Source organism: Bombina bombina, chromosome 3 (assembly GCF_027579735.1).
Source record: "Bombina bombina isolate aBomBom1 chromosome 3, aBomBom1.pri, whole genome shotgun sequence".
NCBI classification, from domain to species: Eukaryota; Metazoa; Chordata; class Amphibia; order Anura; family Bombinatoridae; genus Bombina; species Bombina bombina.
The window spans coordinates 1104400862-1104421811 of record NC_069501.1 but is presented as its reverse complement, the minus strand read 5'-3'; the positions used below and the strand labels follow the sequence as shown (position 1 = coordinate 1104421811).

The following is a 20950-nucleotide window of genomic DNA, read 5'->3' as shown; positions in this document are numbered from 1 at the left end:
CTATACAGCAGATAATTTGATTGGATATTGAATATGGGAAGGAAACATGTTTGGCGTTTTTTTTCCAGTAGAAAATTGACTTGGGCAGGAGACAAATGAATAAAACGGAAGAATTGATAGGAGATGACAGAGAGAGACAGAGAGAGACAAAGCTCTGACAACTGTGTGTATATTATCATTATTTAATTAATTATTTTTAATAATTCTTTATTTATTGTAGAGTAAAAAAAAAAGTTTTATTTTATTGTGTTGATACTGCAAAACATGAAATGAAATTAAAATGCTTTAATAACAGATCGTTTGTTATTTCTAATTTATTTTGTAGACTATAACACATTATTTCTTTAAAAGAAATGCTCCCAATTCAACTTTTTTCAAAATCAATTGAAAACTATGCTATAACCATTTTATCTTATATGTTTGTATTTTATTTGTACCACAAAAACTAGCCTTTCCCTGCATAGGAAATTCTTTCCTAGCTGCTATTCATATTCAGGGGTAGATTTATGAAATGTCTCCCTGACATAGCTAAATGCCGACAGCATAAGCTGTCTGCATTTATCATTGCACAAGCATTTCTTGTGAAATGCTTGTGCAATGCCGCCCCCTTCACATTCTGGGCCAATCGACCGCTAGCAAAGGGTGTCAATCATCCCAATCGTTTGGATCGGGATTATTGAAGTCCACCAGCTAAAAGGTGGCGGACAAGTTAATGAGCGGAGGTCTTAACTTACATTTCTGGTGACCTAGAAACTTCAGGCGTAGAAAGCAGCATCCGTTGCTTGCTAAATCTACCCCAACATTTTTGAGTGGCATTTCTTGGCTGTATGTATGCTCTTTTTCAATGTCTTTTATTAAGGTTTTTATAAATTACATCATAAGAATATATGTCCTTTCACAATGATAACAGGCATATAAGTGAAAATCATATCAAAAGAGTTAAGTACATAGTTAAATGAATGTTAATTGCAAGACAATATAATAACTAACAAGGTAATAGGTCAAATAATAAGAGCTGCAATTCAGCATGCTGTTATAAAACTGTATACATGTAAATTATAGAAACTATATCTCCACAAACAAAAATGAGTTGTTACATACATTTAATAAAGTAATAAATGGATGTCAACCTGCCGAAGAAATACATTTAGTAGAATATCAACATAAAAAAAAAAGATTTGTCAGCTATAAGAATTGACAATATATTAATGAAACCTCATTTTTTTCTCAAGTATAGATTCCTCTTAAAACACAGAGGGTCACTCTTTGACCTAGCTAAACTTTTGGCGCGATATAGAAGAAAGCTTCAGAATGTAGTCGTCACTTTTGGACCTTAGTACTTTTAAATGAAGCTAGTATCTGATAAAAAAAAAAACAATCTTGTATAAAAATTATGTGTAGACTAATGAATGTAGAGGAGGGGCTACCTTTATATGAGGTTCCATGAACAGAAAATCTAGATTCAATAGATATATTTATATATAAGCCAATTTGGACTATAAAGTACACTGGTAATCTGACACAAAAAGAAGGAGATCTTTAACAACTAATTTATGCATGAGTGGAGAAAATACACAAGAAAAAAAAATAGTAATGATGTGATCAACTGAACTTTCAGAAAGAAAGCTGTTATTTCCACTTAGTGGAACTGTTAGCTCCCATAGCTAAGAAAAAAATAAACACACTAAAATGCAATTATATCAGAAAAGGATTCACAGCTAAAATGTAGTTATAGCTCTGCCTGTGGCAACACTTAACAATTAATTCAGATGGCTCTCACATCTAACTCAAAAACAATAGCTAGTCATGCAATAAAGGTAAATACCAACGGCTTTCCTATACGATGTCCCTCAAACCTATAACCCGCCAAGTAGGATAAATATAAGAGTCCTCAAGTCTCTGTTGTGATAATAATGCTAGACTCCACTATCACACATAGAGGCTGCCAAGTAACTGTACATTATTCAGCCCACACCAATCCTCCTAAATGGAAGGAACTTCAAATGAGTGTCCAACCTGCTTTGTCCTGAGCTATCATCTGCTCTCATTTGCTGGGGCAAGTTCATCCACCTCAGCTCCGGCCATCCCCATTTATAGATAGGAGATCAGGAAACAGGTGCAGCTGGATAGCCATAATAGTAAGCTTCCCAATGTCGGAATTCCAAATTCGTGGGGCAGCTAAGTATCTGGAGGCCGATCTGGGTTGTTGCAAATAAATCTTTGCCATACCATTAAGGGGCACCAAACCTCCACTACCGTCAAGAGGCCAGCCGCATCCCCCCCGACTGCCGTGAAGGGTGAAATAAGTTGGAGTTACTCCATAGTAATCTGCACAGTGTCTGCTGACTTCCCTCAGTTGCCGCATGTTGTTGAGTGCCGCCTGCTCCTTCTAGCTCCTCAATCAATTCCTTCTCCATCTTCAAGACCTTACTCTGGGGAAGCGAGGAGGCAGTTATATCATCCAATGTAGTTATTGACTCAAATGGTAGGGGATCTTCACAGCTACTTATTGATTTGCCGAGCATCATAAGGTCGTTGAACCTGTTATGCATTCTGACCTCAAGATTTTAAGCAGGGATATAAGAGCTATGTGTGACTCCTCCATAAGTTTGAGAGACAAGCTGGTAAGAAGCCAGTTTGTCTCTCATCATAAAGAAAAAAACTGGCTTTCTAAATTTACATCAAGGGGTAACCATCCATGTGGCAAATGTGTCATATGCAAATATATGGTTAAAACCAAAGAATTTTGCTCACATACAGGAAAACTATACACACTGAAACATTTTGTAACACTGAAGGAGTTGTGTACCTATTGTCTTGCTCATGTCCCATTTTTTACGTGAGCAAAACCAAAAGGGCGATCAAAGATCGCATCACCGAACACCGAGATGACATTAAAAACAAAAACCCTAAAAGTAATGTGGCCAAACACTTTGAGAAATGTCATGCCTGTATTCCTGACTCTCTAAAGGTAATAGGCATAGACAGAGGTATAACTAACGGTAGAGGAGGTGACAACGACAAAACTCTTCTTAGAAAAGAGTGTAGATGGATATCCACACTCGATACACAATTTCCTAATGGATTAAATGACAAGCTTGACATGGCTTGCTTTCTCTAATACAGTGTACTATACTACTTCTAAGTATATATTATACATTAACTTCCCCTAATCCAGATGTATATATCTTCTAACATAAATGTCTTAATGTATATGACAGGCATACTTAGATACTTATAGAAGTTTGCCTTTTATACATAGGCTTGAAACATTTGATCTATGCTAAGTGGGATTTAACCCACTATAACTAATTTAATACAGCAATTGTTCTATTTTGTATTTTTTTATGTATATATTTTTTTTATGATTAGATATGCACCATGTTATTTGTAGCTGTATGTAATAGACACAGAGGATTTGCAATTATTTTTCACCTGACAGTAGGGGTGTGTTATTTAGTATGCTATAAAAAGCAAGACTTGGAACTTCACAACATCCGCCCTGATGAATCCCCACCTCACCTAAGACGAGGGGGTGAAACGCGCGTCGGCATCAGCTGACCCCACAGGTGACCCTAAGTGCCGTCTATGGTTACACAGGAGTATGCAGCGAGCTAGTTTTCCAGCCTGGTTTGGGATATAACTACTTGCGGATCAACAAGAGCACATAGCAACAGCAGTATTGGAGGTGCAGTATACTGTCTCTGCCTTGCACTTCTTGAGATACGCTGTACACGAACATTTCAAGCATGAATGGTATGTGTCAAAGTTTTAAGTGTCGATGCTGACGGCTGTTCAATACATATAGAGACGCACTGCAGACTGCACACACAACGCCTAATGGCGGTTTCTGTCAAGTGCTGATACCTACGACTGTATTTGAATATCTGGAGGCGCCCTATAGGCTAAATATACACGCCTGTAGGCGGTATTGTTATCAAGAGAACTTCTACTTGCCATATAAGTGTACTTTCCTTGTTTGGAGGAATAACACTGCATTGCACTTAATAGACTTGATGAACTTACCATATACTAACAGCTTACTTTGTTGAATTAACCCAATAACTTCTTGCGTATATATTGTTTCTGCTTTAAATCATTCTGCTGAATAATAAAATATTGGGAAAGAACGTCTTGATTGCACAGCTTAGATCCCATATATTTATACCTGCCCAGGCTATACCTCTTTAATTTATAGGGGTTCTGTGAGCAGCAGGGTGTAGCTGTGTATATCATCACTTTCTCTTACATTCAGCTAATATATGGAATGCTTAGCGAACTGCATGGCTTATACATATAATATTATCTTGTGCTTTGAATGCTTTCTTGCTCGCTATTAACCTGTTGTTACATAGAAGTACTTTATAGATAACCTAGATCCCATTTTTTATTATGCACAGGATCAATCTTTACATGAATGGTCAAGAATTGTGTGCAGTTGGGAGTGGTTATTCTAACATAGTTCGCAAATTTAATATTAACGTACCTTTTAGGCACTGGGGTATACACTGACCGGTCAGTCTTCATTGCATTTTTTGCTATATTTTAGGTAAATCTAGTATAGCAATCAAATGTCAAGCCTATAGTATAACTGACAATACCATATTTGCATATCTTCCTCATAGGGAGATACACTGTGATACGTTGTTTGGGTACAAGTCAATAAAGTGCTATTTTTTATTTGTAATTTGGAGCATTTTTTTGAAAAGAGTGCCTGTCTTTTCAGGAAATTATTATTGTTTATTTCTATGTCTTTCCTATATATTACTTGATATAGATTGTCAAAGGGTCTGCACCATATGTTGAACCTAATCCTTATGTGGAAAATTATAACATTGGTGTTATATATATATTTGGTTCTGTTTGAGCTCCATTTCTAGCAATTGCTTCCCACTTCATGTTCATTTTCTTGAATATATATATATATATATATATACCTATACCTTTATATCTATTCCTATAGATATATAGGTATAGATATGTATATTACATAAACAGCATCATATATATATATAAATATATATTTCATAATAAAAAGTACATTATTTTCTATGTGAAGAACAAAGGAATATAAAATATGCGTAATGCGCATCAGGGTTCGCAATTTAGATTTAATGTAGTTATTTAAAAAATATATATAAATATATATTTTACAAAATGAACTGTACACTTTATTGTGGGGGGAATTGTGGGACACTTTTTTCATTAACCAGAGATCTGATTAATCTCTGGTTTATGAATTTGAGCGCAGTGCTACCGCAAGCTCACTGTAGCATTAACCAGCTACTTGTAATAACTGGTTATTTAACATGCGTCCTTAAACTGCAAATTTATTTGTGCTTTGGACATGAACCCCAGATCTATTGGGAACTTGTTATTTATCAAACACTGTATAAGAGCCTGACCTTAATTTAAGCAAATATAAATGTAGGCCCATTTATACGTAGATTAAAATTATTTTTTTAAAGTTATTTGAATGTTATTTATTTTATATTTTTAATTATTTTTTTCAGCAATTAAAAAAGATCATGTTAATGTTATTGGATACACTGCCTGGTCCCTTGTAGATGGCTTTGAGTGGCTTCGAGAATACCGCATAAGACGAGGTTTGTTTTATGTTAATTTTATGAACCCGAACAGAAAAAGGATGCCTAAATCTTCAGCATTCTTTTATCAACAACTTATAAAAAAGAATGGATTTCCACCACTGCCGGAAAATCAACCACTGCAAGGAACATTTCCTTGTAACTTTGCTTGGGGAATCTCTGCATTCTCAGTACAGGTGAGAATTAAGCAAAATTGCAGAAACATAATTATGAGGCCAAGTGACTCATTTTATTGTAGAACATGCAGTTAGTAGCAATTTCTATCATTGTATTTAAAGGGACTGTAAACACATTGGGCTAGATTACAAGTGGCGCTGTATTTTTTCTCCCCGCGATCACAAAACCTCCACTATTGTTAAGCTTTTTGCGCTATTCAGGTTGCGTTCGTATTACAAGTTTAAAAAAAAACGTATTTTGCGCTAACGTTAACCCAAATAGCACAATATAACTAACTTAATTTTCTGCGTGCGTGTGCATGTAGTACCCCATAGAAATCAATGGAGAGAAAAAAAGTGAAAAAAAAACACTCATCGTGCAAACAACATAGCATATTTGCATTAGCAAATGTGAAATATTTACAGTAAATACATAGTTAAAATCTTTATTAAATATGAATATTGCATAAATATCTTTTATCATGTTTTCATCTAATTATTTGCAAAGGGCTCTAATGCACTTATATATATATGTCTATATGTGTGTACAAATATATTAATGTTTTATATATATATATATATATATATATATATATATGACTGTAAATACATATATACACATATAAATACATTAATATATATATATATATGTCTATATGTGTGTACAAATATATTAATGTTTTATATATATATATATATATATATATGACTGTAAATACATATATACACATATAAATACATTAATATATATGTCTATATGTGTGTACAAATATATTAATGTTTTATATATATATATATATATATATATGACTGTAAATACATATATACACATATAAATACATTAATATATATATATATGTCTATATGTGTGTACAAATATATTAATGTTTTATATATATATATATATATATATATATATATATATATGACTGTAAATACATATATACACATATAAATACATTAATATATATATATATATGTCTGTATGTGTGTACAAATATATTAATGTTTTATATATATATATATATATTATATATATATATATATGACTGTAAATACATATATACACATATAAATACATTAATATATATATATATATATATATATATATATATATATATATATATATATATATATATATGTACACATAGATATACAAAAAATACATCTTTAGCAATGTATATATGTGTTTCAATGTTAAAGTCATTTGCCTGCCTTTTTTTTTTCTTTGAGCCTTTCCAACTTTTTGGTGCAATACTTTTTTTAAACAATTTTATTAGACAGTGTTAATATGAGTGTAAGGGGCCCATTTACCAAGCTCCGAACAGAGCTTGTGGGCCCGTGTTTCTGGCGAGTCTACCGCTGCTCCATAACCCTGTCCGCCTACTCTGAGCAGGCGGACAGGAATCGCCGGAAATCAACCCGATCGAGTACGAGCGGGTTGATTTACACCTCCCTGAGTCTGCAGGGGGCGGCGTTGCACCGCATTCAGCGAGGTCTTACCTGATCCGCACTGTCGGATGCAGGTCTGCAAGACCTTTCATAAATAGGCCCCTAAGTGTACTTTGCAATGTATTTTTTTTTAAGTATTTTGTGCAACTTTTTTGTTTTGGAAAACAGTTAACCACCACTCTGAGATCACGGTAAGGATTGAAGTGTAAATTGCACTAGCACATTCGTGATTTCACTCCACTTGTAATATCAGCACAATGAAAATGACTCGCAAAAACAAGATGACGCTAGCGCAAAACCGTTTGCGCCTCACTTATAATCTAGCCCATTGTAATTTCAAGTATTTTCTGTTGTCTTCCTAAAGAATAGCAAATCAACAAAGCCTAAACATTTTTAAAACATATAACTAACTTGTTTGCTGCAATTATTTTTCAATAGCAAAACTCCACCCACCTTATCTGGAGAAGCCAATCTGGTTACAGTCATTATGTAAGAAGAAAGTGCATTTTTTTTTAGCTTTTATCTGCTGAAGCTAGTTAGGGAAATATATATAGCAGGGTTACCCTTGAGAAGATTGCAGGGTGCATTTTCAGCTCCGAGAAACTGAAAAACTATTTTCCAGAGTTAAATTACATGAAAAGGGGCAAAATAAATAATGAAAATAAATTAAAAGGTGTTTTATAATGCACAACTAAACACTGTATATAAAAATCTATGTTATAAAATATAAGTTTGCTTGTGGAGATATGGGCATATTTATCAAAGTGCGAGCGGACATGATACGATGTAGCTTATCATTTCCACTGCACATCAATAAATGCTGACAGCATACGCTGTCTGCATTTATCATTGCACCAGCAGTTCTTGTGAACTGCTGGTGCAATGCCGCACCCTACAGATTGGCCACTAGCAGGGGATGCTGTCGGCATTTATCATTGCACAAGCAGTTCACCAGAACTGTTTGTGCAATACCGCCCCCTGCAGATTCGCGGCCAATCTTTCACTAGCACGGGGTGTCAAACAACCTGATCATATTCGATCTGGTTGACTTCTGTCCGCCGTCTCAGAGCAGGCGGACAAGTTATAGAGCAGCGGTCTTTAGACTTCTTCTGTTTCAAGGGGCATCAAGCTCCATGCAGAGCTTCATAATTTGGCCCCCGAGGTCTAAACAACATTGATTTCTTTTAAAAAGGTGGGGAGAGTCCATGAGCCATTACTCCTGGGAGTTATACTCCTGGCCACTAGGAGGAGGGAAAGATTCCCAAAACTGTAAGAGCCATTAAAAACCCCTCTGACCTCACTGGTAAACCATTCTTATCTTTGCCTTCTCAGGAGGAAGGTGACAGAGGGAAGCTTATGCAATATTGGGTAGTGGCAAAATTCCACCAAGTGGGAGTTAGTTACAGGCCTGCCACAGGTGTTGTGTGGACAGGTCCTTAGAGTCCTCCAATTGAATCATCGTTATACTCTACATACACAGATCCTAAAGTACTTCTTTTTTAAGTCCCTATGGATAGGGAGTTAAAATCTATTCATATGATAAATTTTCAGCAGTTAGTATTGCTTGTGTTGCTGCACCCTCTACTCTTTGGCATGATAGCCTATCTGAGGTTTTCTGATGAATCTGCTGGTATAGAGATTTGGTCAGCTAATGCTTTCATTTGTGATGCTGTTGTTGACATTATTAAGTATATTGCAAAAATTATGACATTGCCATTCCTGACCAGGAGAAAGCAGTAGTCCATTTTGGTCCAGTGGTTAGCCTAGCCACCTAGCAACCAGAAGGTTGAGCGTTTTAATCCAGCTAAGCTTGACGATTTCTTATAAAAGATGATTTCTTAGTCTAGGTTTTTGTCCCTTCTTTTTCAGTACTTCAATACTTTTGTATGGACCTGGTCTGGCTGCTATTTTTTCTACTGTGACTGGAGGTTAAAGAGCTTCTCTCTCTCAGGACTAGAAGTCTAAGGGTGAGATTAGGACTTCTAATCATTTTCATTCCTTTCCTCAATCTATGAACCTAAAATCATCCTCTTCTACTTATAAACAGGACTCTTTCTGTTTTTCATATTAGAACAAGCCTAATCAGTCTAAGAAACCTGCCTTCTCTAAGTAGTTGGTATGAAGGTATGGCTTCCAAACCAGAATTTCTGGCAGGAGGTAGTTTTCTGCCTTTTTCAGGGGGTTTGGTTTCAATCTGTTAAGATTCGTTGGTTCTGAATTGAGTTTCCCAGTGATGGATTTGGTTTAAATTCAAGTCCCCCCAGTTAGTCAGTCTTAGATCTGAAATGTGTATAGTCCCCGTTCCAAGGTTGGAACAAGGCCAGGAGTTTTATTCCAACCTCTTCATTGTTCCCAGGAATTAGGGGATTTAGAGGCCAGTTCTGGATTTTGAGACTTTAATCAGTTTCTCAGAGTTCCTGCTTTTAAGATGGAGTCAATTTGAATTAGTTTTGCCTCTTGTTCTACAAGGGCAGTTTTATGTCTATAATAGACTTGATGACTGCTTTTCTTTAGTTTACTATCACAGGGATTATTATTAGTTTCTTAGTTTTGCATTCTTAGACGAGCTCTTTCGATTTGTTGAGCTTCCTTTTGGTTTGACTACTGCTTCCAGGCTTTTTTTAAAAATTTTCTGGGAAAACTCTTGTCTGTAATATAAGCTCAGGGTATTGGTGGTTCTTTACCTGGATCCTGAATGATATCTTGATATAAGATCCATTTAGCAGTAGATTATATTTACAGACTTTTGTTGTTTCTTCAAGAGTATGATCAGAGAATCAATTCTCTAATGAGTTATCTTTCTCCCCATACCAGGATTATATTCCTAGGTGTCATTATAGACTCAGTCTCTATTATTTGTGTCAGACAACAGGAGAAGTTAGATACTTTCAGCTTGTTCTAATCTTCAGTTCCTTTTCCACCCATAGTTCTTTGCATGGAGGTATTGAGTCTGATGATTGCATCATGAGATGCTATTCCATTTGTTTGGTTTAATTAGTTTTTCAGCTTTGCTTGCTTCATATGGAATGCAGGGATTTATTCTCAGCTTTCTTAGAAAATTCTTCTGGATTTCTGAGCAAAACTATTCCTGTTTTTTTGGTGGATTATTCATCAGGACATTTTTTGCCTGAATTAGACTGTGGTCTTATCAAACACAAGTCTTTCAGGTTGTGGTGCAGTATGGGGGTCTCAGGAGTGCTGGGAGTTTGCTCTCCTCATGTAGTGAGGGTACCTATATATGTTCTGGAACTCCATGTGTTCTTCAGACTTCTTCAAAGCTGGCCTCTGTTGAAGAGAGACTTATCTGAGTTTCCAATCAGGCAATGTCACAGTGATGTCTTTTTTCAATCACCAACAACAACCAGTTCCTTGGAGATGAGAGAGGTGCCCTGAATTTTGTTTTGGTGTGGGCACTCTAACTCTGTCTCTCCCTTCTCCCCTCTCTACATATTTCCTCAACTTCCACCGATCTATCCCACTTTCCTACTAATCCCTTCCTTCTTATACTTATTTAGAAAAAAAACTCTCACTCTGTTGTTTACAACCTTATTTAGTAAAAATATTAATAAAACTTTGTACTTTTCATACTTGTATATTAATGATGTCATGACAAATACATACAACAATGGTAGAATCTGCTGGGTCTACTGGAACATTACTGTAAAGTCTATTTAACATAAAGCACATTAATGAAATTCCCTTAATGAGATACAACATTCCTAATAGTAAAAATTGCCTTTAAAACAATCCCTGGGGGGCCTCATAATATTTATGAGGCATCTTATAGAGTCTCGCTAGACCAGAGAGCACTAAGGGCCAGATTCTCTAGAGCTCTCTGGTCTGGCAAGATTCTATAAGATGCCTCAAAAGTATTATTAGGCCCCTCAGAGATAAGATGTTTTGTGAGTGTTATGGTGCCCCTCAGAGATTGTTTTAAAGGCAATTCTTGCCTTGAAAACTGTGTATATCATTAAGAGAAGTTCAATAAAATGCTAAGGAGAGACAATTCCTTTTCAATATAATGCTCAGTAGAATAAGCTGATGATTTCTCTCCATTCCAGAAAATCAGACCCTAAGGCTGATATGTCTATAGGGTGAAAGAAAGTTGATTGGGAAAAGGGTCTGATCTATCGTGGACATGTGGGTAACAATGGTTGCAGAGCCAGGAGTCTTTATTATTTTTATTATAATTATTATTATTATTATTATTATTATATATTATTTTTCTTTATTTTCCAACTTTATACAAAGCACAAGGTTGGTACACATGGTCACATTATAGTATTACTTTGGCACAGTACACATAAAAGTTTGCCACCCCCTGGTATGGGGGTGCAATTGGTACACACAGTTTTGATAACCTTTTGATAAATGCGTTTTTACAGGTTTTTCAAATGGATTATAATGGGAATAAATTTGAAAACCCTACATAAAGCCATATGAAAATTCTGATAAACTGTAATAAAGCCCATTCACTTTAGTAGAGCCTTGATGTTCAAAAACTCTCCAGCATGGAGATAAATCACACAAAATCATTGGGGGCTTCTTTTGAGCATTATATTGTAATGTATGTGTTGAAATTAGACTTTCTAAGGGATTTTGCAGACTTGTTAGATAATCTTGTTAGAGAAGAGCTTTAGATCGATCATCAGGCCAGGAATTATATATATATACTGTGTGTATATATATATATATATATATATACATATATATATATATATATACACACATATATATATAGTCATGTTGATTGGAGTAGCCGTGTTAGTCCAGAGATTTAGATAGCAAAATAACAAGAGATTGGCTTCCTCCAAACACGGCTTTCCCCCCGGGGGAATAATGGCCTGAGGCAACGCCGTGATTGGAGGAAGCAGGATTCATCATTTTGTATCCGCGAAGAGTGCTTGCGACAGGCGGAGGAAGCGTTGCAGTGGCTGTCAGGATTAAAAGGTAAGTTTTTGAAGGAAACGAGTGAAATGTCACTTTTGATGAATTAAAGTGCCCTTGTTTTTAATAGGATTATTAAAAACCGGGCACTAATTCATCAAAATTGACCTTCACTTTAAAAGGGTCTTTTGTAGGCCCTTAAAAGGACCTTTTGTAGGGCATTGTCCTAAAGTTAACAGCTCTTTCGCAAAAAATAAAAACAAACCACCGCTAACAAAAAAAACCCCAGCCCCCAAACCCACAAAATAAAAATAAACCTAATCTACCCATTGCCCCGAAAAGGGCATTTGTATGGGCAGGGCATTCAGCTCTTTTGAATCAGCCAATAGGAATGAGAGCTGCTTAAATCCTATTGGCAGATTTTATTTTTTCAGCCAATAGGAATGCAACAATACCCTAGTTTAAAAGCGGTACCTTGCATTAAATCCTCAGTGTACAGAGGACAATCACATGAAGAGGACCTCCACGTTGGACCGATGGACCTCCGCTTGGACCTCCGCCTCCAGGCATCGATCAATCCGGCCTCCACCGGGCTGAAGAAGATGCCGGTACTGCAATGGATGAAGATGGAGCCGCCTGGATGAAGATCTTTCGCCGGACTTCAGCAACTGTGAGTACCGATTTTGGAGTTAGTGTTAGGTTTTTTTGTTTTGTTTTTTTGGGGTGTTTTTTTTAGATTAGGGCTTTTAATGGGCCGAAAAAGAGCTGAATGCCCTTTTAAGGGTAATGCCCATACAAATGTCCTTTTCAGGGCAATGGGTAGATTATTTATCTTTTAGTTAGGTTTTTTTTTATTTTGTGGGTTTGGGGGGGGTTATAATGTTAGGGGGTGTTTGTTTCAATTTTTTTGCAAAAGAGCTGTTAACTTTAGGGCAATGCACTACAAAAGGCCCTTTTAAGGGCCCTTGGTAGTTTATTATAGATTAGGGTTTTTTATTTTGGAGTGTTTTTTTTTTTTTTTTTTTTTTAAAAAGGGGTATTAGAATAGCAATAATTTATTATTATTTTGGATAATTTCGTTTTTTATTTTTTGTAATGGTATTTTTTTTATTTTTTGTAATTGTAGTGTTTATTATTTTTTGTAATTGTAGTTTTAATTTTTTTTGTAATGTTAGATTTTTTATTATTGTAATGTTAGGTTTTAGTGTAAGCTTAGGTTTTATTTTATTTTACAGGTAAGTTTGAATTTTTTTTTTAAATTTTTTTTATTTATAAGTCATCTTTTATTGTCAATCAGGTAATACAATACAAGTTTATGATAGCATACATTTGCAGTTACATATTGCTGATGATGCATTGTTAACCAAATCTTTACACAGTATTGAAAAGTTTAAATTTCTTATTAAACCAGTAACAGTAACTATGATGTAACTCCAAAGTTAAAGAAAAAATAAAATAAAAATAAAATAAAAATAAAAAAATGTCAGCAGTTTTAGATTTAACCCTTGTAAAGGAATCACTGAAAAGTTTGCTCGTCAGTACTCTTACTGAAAAAGTGCAAAAGATACTGTTTACCATTGTCAAGTTTCTCAAAGCCCCATCTTGGCATATTATATGTTTCCCTGCTTGGAATAGTGAGACTCTGTTTCCCTAATTCTTTATTTCTTTGTGTCTATATATTCTCCTCCACTATCTAGGTGGTACGTCTGTATGCTACTTTAGTGGCATTTATAATTGACAAGTTAGTTCAGGTTACCAGTGAAACCATGCATATATACTTATATTTTGCCCTGACAACCATACTCATGGTACTCTCCACACCCGCACAAAAGGAGTAAACAGTCATAGTGGCTCATACATAAAGGAGGTGACTCCCAAGGGCGGAGCTGGAGTAGGAAAGGACAGATTGGCTTATGTTTATATGCTTTCAGTCCGCTGTTATTGAATTGTCGTGTGTAGGTTCTGTCTCTTGGTGGTCGCGGCAGTCCTCCCAAAGGAATCTTACCTCCTTTTGATATAGCCATACTCCTCTAGGGTAAGTAAGCCTACCATTTTGTCTACCCAATTAGTTATAGTCGGGGAGTATTGGGTTTTCCAGTGCAAGGCTATTAAGGCCTTGGCACCTGTTAGTCCCAGATGCAGTAAAAATATCTCTCTATTGCTAACCATAAGGGTAGAATTTTGGCACAGTTCCACCACATATGTAGGTAGTTTCCTCTCTTATCGCACCCCCGCCAGCACCTCTCGTTCACCTCAGGATAAAAAGATTTTAACCTAGAGGGGGTGAGATACCAACGCATCAGCACTTTGAAGTTTAATTCTAATGATTGGGGGATGTTGATGCCCGTTTAGTATGTAAGAATATTTTGTTCCACTCCTCCCTTGACAGGTCAATCTCCAGATCTTCCTGCCATTTAAGTGCGTAAGAGGGAAGTTGCGATGTGTGTTCAGCCTGTATTATCTAACCTAGCTAATTATAGTGAATGTCTCGTGTTCCCCTGTTTGTCACAAAAGCTTTCAAATGGTGTAAGTTCTCTCAAGAAATCCTGCCTGTATGGGGATGTGTGAACAAAGTGAGCTAGTTGTGAATATTTCAGCCAGCTAGAGTATCTATCTCTGGCTACTGTCTTTAAGTCCTCTCTAATCTTTAATTTCCCTTGTAAATTCTTTTAACGGAGTAGTATAACCCCACACCGTCAATCTCCGCTGACCACTATCCAAACCCCCCATCAGTTCTGCGTTCATGGGGACTGGGAAGAGCGGGGATCGGGTGCTAGACACATGTTTTCTCTGCAATATTATTGAATCCCATGACTCAAAGATGCAACAGTGAATCTCCAAATCTGTGGAGCTCTAAGGTCCTTAGTGATCCAACACAGTGCTCCCAGGTCCGAAACCTTAAGTATATGTGAGTCTATTGCCACCCATGCCTTGGAGTCTTTGGATCTATGCCAGTCCATTATACTTTGTAGGGTTATCGCATCTAGATAAGCTGCGATGCAATGCAAACCCAGCCCTCCATTTCCGTGTGCCCTATACATATTATTTTTACAGATCCTGGGTCTAATTTTTCCCCATACAAATAAGTTAATGTGTTTTTGTAGTTGTGAGATAAACCATTTAGGTATGGGGATACGGAGTGTTTGAAACAGGTACAAGATCCTGGGCAAGGTAGTAATTTTTACACACTGTGTGCGTCCCCACCATGTGATTGGTTTGGCTGCCCAAACATGCAAGTCTTTTTGTATCTTACGGGAGAGTGTCAGGTAGTTTTCATCAAAAAGTTGTGAGATGTTGGATAAGAGCTGAATGCCCAGGTATTTAAGGGATTTTTTTTGTAGGTTTAGGGGGCAAATGGCTGCAATAGATTAAAAGGTGTCCAATGGGAGGGATATGTTCAGTATCTATGATTCTTGTTTGTTGATCGAGAAATTTGAGAATCTACCAAAGGCTTTGATTTCTTTAAGGAGTTTTTATTTATTTTACGGAGATAGGGTGTTGTAACCAAGCGCTAAGGTAATCCCTAAGCTGTACACATAAAGAGGGCCTAACCAACCCTCAGAGAAGACAAATAGCGAAATTAATAATGAGTACAGCGCCAACAAAGGCTAAGGGATATATAAACACTAAGAGACTAGGAGTGTTATAGTGGCTCCTATAAGTAAGAGACTAAACACTAAGGAGTACAGCTCCAATACCTTACTTATAGGAGCCACTATAACACTCCTAGTCTCTTAGTGTTTATATATCCCTTAGCCTTTGTATGTATTTTAACTAGGTAGTTAGTAAATAGTTATATTGTAGCTATCTTAGGTTTTATTTTTATTTCACAGGTAAGTTTGTATTTATTTTTAAATAGGTAGTTAGTTAATAAATGTAACTTTAATTTAGGTCTAATTTAATTATGTTAAAGTTAGGGGGTGTTAGGTTTAGGGATTCATATAGTTTAATTTAGGATGTTGTGATGTGGGGGCTTGAGATTTAGGGGTTAATAGGTTTAGTTAGTGTCGGCGATGTGGGTGTATGACGGTTTAGGGGTTAATAGGTTTAGTTAGTGATGGCGATGTGGGTGTATGATGGTTTAGGGGTTAATAGGTTTAGTTAGTGTCGGCGATGTTTGGGAACTGCGGTTTAGGGGTTAATAGGTTTAGTTAGTGTTGACGATGTCGTGGAACTGAGGTTTAGGAGTTAATAGGTTTAGTTAGTGTTGGCAATGTTTAGGAACTGTGGTTTAGGGGTTAATAGGTTTAGTTCACGTTGACGATGTTTGTGAACTGCGGATTAGGGATTAATAGGTTTAGTTTGTGTCGGAAATGTCTGGGAACTACGGTTTAGGGGTTAAAAGGTTTAGTTCATTTTGGCGTTGTTTGGGTTTTAGGGGTTAATAGGTTTGGTTATTATTCTTCAGTAAAAATTCATAATTAAAAATCAGAAGATTTCCCAGAGGAATGGCTTAACCCTTTTTGTCAATTTGCATGCTTCTCCCCTTTATCCAAAATCACTCAGCAAAGCAAAAAAACAAAAACAAACTAAAAATACATAAAAAGTTGCAAAACAGTCTGTATAAAATTTCACAAAAATATAATCTATTTTTTAACCTCACCCACTTCTTCCATTTATTTTGTTTCCTGCAATTTCAATTAGTTCATTGAATTATTGATCTATGAGCCCTAACATCTCTGGTTGCTGCCAGCCAGACATAAAACCCCTCCTTTGAATTGTGGGACCTTACTCTTTCAAATAAGGGATCTTATGAGATATTTTTATAGTGAGGGGAATAATAAGGGCCTCTTAAAAATAACTAGAATCCCCATAATAGAACCAATGATTTGAGTTATTTGTCGTTGCTGTCACCTTGCAGCTGGATAGACACTGGACCACTCATTTAAGAAAGCAGTGTATTAAAGGAGCAACATAGTAGATACTATCCCGATAGTGTTCCGTTAGATACTTACTTTGGGATCAGCTAAGAGTTAGCTGCTTGAGAAAGGCTGGAGACCCAGCTGAAACACGTAGCAGAAACCAATAGGAGAAGACACCTTTTACAGAACTGCTCAGAAGACAGCCAGGAGTTGAAAGCACAGGAGCGACGTGTTTGGACTCCAAAAGTCAAGTGGTCACGCTGAGTGGTGCGGAAGTTTCAATGGCTATCCACGGTACTCACAGGATCCAAGGTAGAGGCAACCACGAAAATCCACACTCAAGGAAGTGCTACAAAAAATCCGGACAGCAGATACGGGGACCGATTTATAAAGCTCAGTATGGAGCTTGATGCCCCTTGTTTCCGGCGAGCCTTCAGGCTTGTCGGAAACAGAAGTTATGAAGCAGCGGTTTAAAGACCGCTGCTCCATAACTTGTCCGCCTGCTCTGAGGCCGTGGACAGAAATCAACCCGATTGAATACGATCGGGTTGATTGACATCCCCTGCTAGCGGCCAATCTGCAAGGGGCCGCATTGCACCAGCAGTTCACAAGAACTTCTTGTGCAATGATAAATGCCGACAGCGTATGCTACAACGTATCATCTCCGCTCGCCCATTAATAAATATAGTTAAAAAACTAAAGTTTTTTAACTATATTTGGTGCTGTGGACTGTTGTTTCACTGGAATATTGGAGAGGAAAGCAGTCTCCTCTGTAACACCGGTCACCAAAGAAGAACCTAAAAAGGATAAAGAGTTAAGGTGCTGTTTGTGTGTGGTTATCGCATCTAGATAAGCTGCGATGCAATGCAAACCCAGCCCTCCATTTCCGTGTGCCCTATACATATTATTTTTACAGATCCTGGGTCTAATTTTTCCCCATACAAATAAGTTAATGTGTTTTTGTAGTTGTGAGATAAACCATTTAGGTATGGGGATACGGAGTGTTTGAAACAGGTACAAGATCCTGGGCAAGGTAGTAATTTTTACACACTGTGTGCGTCCCCACCATGTGATTGGTTTGGCTGCCCAAACATGCAAGTCTTTTTGTATCTTACGGGAGAGTGTCAGGTAGTTTTCATCAAAAAGTTTTTGTTTCCTGCAATTTCAATTAGTTCATTGAATTATTGATCTATGAGCCCTAACATCTCTGGTTGCTGCCAGCCAGACATAAAACCCCTCCTTTGAATTGTGGGACCTTACTCTTTCAAATAAGGGATCTTATGAGATATTTTTATAGTGAGGGGAATAATAAGGGCCTCTTAAAAATAACTAGAATCCCCATAATAGAACCAATGATTTGAGTTATTTGTCGTTGCTGTCACCTTGCAGCTGGATAGACACTGGACCACTCATTTAAGAAAGCAGTGTATTAAAGGAGCAACATAGTAGATACTATCCCGATAGTGTTCCGTTAGATACTTACTTTGGGATCAGCTAAGAGTTAGCTGCTTGAGAAAGGCTGGAGACCCAGCTGAAACACGTAGCAGAAACCAATAGGAGAAGACACCTTTTACAGAACTGCTCAGAAGACAGCCAGGAGTTGAAAGCACAGGAGCGACGTGTTTGGACTCCAAAAGTCAAGTGGTCACGCTGAGTGGTGCGGAAGTTTCAATGGCTATCCACGGTACTCACAGGATCCAAGGTAGAGGCAACCACGAAAATCCACACTCAAGGAAGTGCTACAAAAAATCCGGACAGCAGATACGGGGACCGATTTATAAAGCTCAGTATGGAGCTTGATGCCCCTTGTTTCCGGCGAGCCTTCAGGCTTGTCGGAAACAGAAGTTATGAAGCAGCGGTTTAAAGACCGCTGCTCCATAACTTGTCCGCCTGCTCTGAGGCCGCGGACAGAAATCAACCCGATTGAATACGATCGGGTTGATTGACATCCCCTGCTAGCGGCCAATCTGCAAGGGGCCGCATTGCACCAGCAGTTCACAAGAACTTCTTGTGCAATGATAAATGCCGACAGCGTATGCTACAACGTATCATCTCCGCTCGCCCATTAATAAATATAGTTAAAAAACTAAAGTTTTTTAACTATATTTGGTGCTGTGGACTGTTGTTTCACTGGAATATTGGAGAGGAAAGCAGTCTCCTCTGTAACACCGGTCACCAAAGAAGAACCTAAAAAGGATAAAGAGTTAAGGTGCTGTTTGTGTGTGGTTATCGCATCTAGATAAGCTGCGATGCAATGCAAACCCAGCCCTCCATTTCCGTGTGCCCTATACATATTATTTTTACAGATCCTGGGTCTAATTTTTCCCCATACAAATAAGTTAATGTGTTTTTGTAGTTGTGAGATAAACCATTTAGGTATGGGGATACGGAGTGTTTGAAACAGGTACAAGATCCTGGGCAAGGTAGTAATTTTTACACACTATGTGCGTCCCCACCATGTGATTGGTTTGGCTGCCCAAACATGCAAGTCTTTTTGTATCTTACGGGAGAGTGTCAGGTAGTTTTCATCAAAAAGTTGTGAGATGTTGGATAAGAGCTGAATGCCCAGGTATTTAAGGGATTTTTTTTGTAGGTTTAGGGGGCAAATGGCTGCAATAGATTAAAAGGTGTCCAATGGGAGGGATATGTTCAGTATCTATGATTCTTGTTTGTTGATCGAGAAATTTGAGAATCTACCAAAGGCTTTGATTTCTTTAAGGAGTTTTTATTTATTTTACGGAGATAGGGTGTTGTAACCAAGCGCTAAGGTAATCCCTAAGCTGTACACATAAAGAGGGCCTAACCAACCCTCAGAGAAGACAAATAGCGAAATTAATAATGAGTACAGCGCCAACAAAGGCTAAGGGATATATAAACACTAAGAGACTAGGAGTGTTATAGTGGCTCCTATAAGTAAGAGACTAAACACTAAGGAGTACAGCTCCAATACCTTACTTATAGGAGCCACTATAACACTCCTAGTCTCTTAGTGTTTATATATCCCTTAGCCTTTGTATGTATTTTAACTAGGTTGTTAGTAAATAGTTATATTGTAGCTATCTTAGGTTTTATTTTTATTTCACAGGTAAGTTTGTATTTATTTTTAAATAGGTAGTTAGTTAATAAATGTAACTTTAATTTAGGTCTAATTTAATTATGTTAAAGTTAGGGGGTGTTAGGTTTAGGGATTCATATAGTTTAATTTAGGATGTTGTGATGTGGGGGCTTGAGATTTAGGGGTTAATAGGTTTAGTTAGTGTCGGCGATGTGGGTGTATGACGGTTTAGGGGTTAATAGGTTTAGTTAGTGATGGCGATGTGGGTGTATGATGGTTTAGGGGTTAATAGGTTTAGTTAGTGTCGGCGATGTTTGGGAACTGCGGTTTAGGGGTTAATAGGTTTAGTTAGTGTTGACGATGTCGTGGAACTGAGGTTTAGGAGTTAAAAGGTTTAGTTAGTGTTGGCAATGTTTAGGAACTGTGGTTTAGGGGTTAATAGGTTTAGTTCACGTTGACGATGTTTGTGAACTGCGGATTAGGGATTAATAGGTTTAGTTTGTGTCGGAAATGTCTGGGAACTACGGTTTAGGGGTTAAAAGGTTTAGTTCATTTTGGCGTTGTTTGGGTTTTAGGGGTTAATAGGTTTGGTTATTATTCTTCAGTAAAAATTCATAATTAAAAATCAGAAGATTTCCCAGAGGAATGGCTTAACCCTTTTTGTCAATTTGCATGCTTCTCCCCTTTATCCAAAATCACTCAGCAAAGCAAAAAAACAAAAACAAACTAAAAATACATAAAAAGTTGCAAAACAGTCTGTATAAAATTTCACAAAAATATAATCTATTTTTTAACCTCACCCACTTCTTCCATTTATTTTGTTTCCTGCAATTTCAATTAGTTCATTGAATTATTGATCTATGAGCCCTAACATCTCTGGTTGCTGCCAGCCAGACATAAAACCCCTCCTTTGAATTGTGGGACCTTACTCTT

At 37.0% G+C, this 20950-nt stretch overlaps 1 protein-coding gene across 1 annotated transcript in view; it reads left to right on the top strand.

The window, feature by feature from the left end:
• The window catches only part of KL (klotho), a 141953-nt gene that overhangs the window by 108091 nt on the left and 12912 nt on the right, over window positions 1–20950 (top strand). Inside the window, exon 3 of the mRNA XM_053708456.1 lies at window positions 5514–5782. Coding sequence (XP_053564431.1) covers window positions 5514–5782 — 269 coding nt within the window. The remainder of the gene's footprint in view (window positions 1–5513; window positions 5783–20950) is intronic.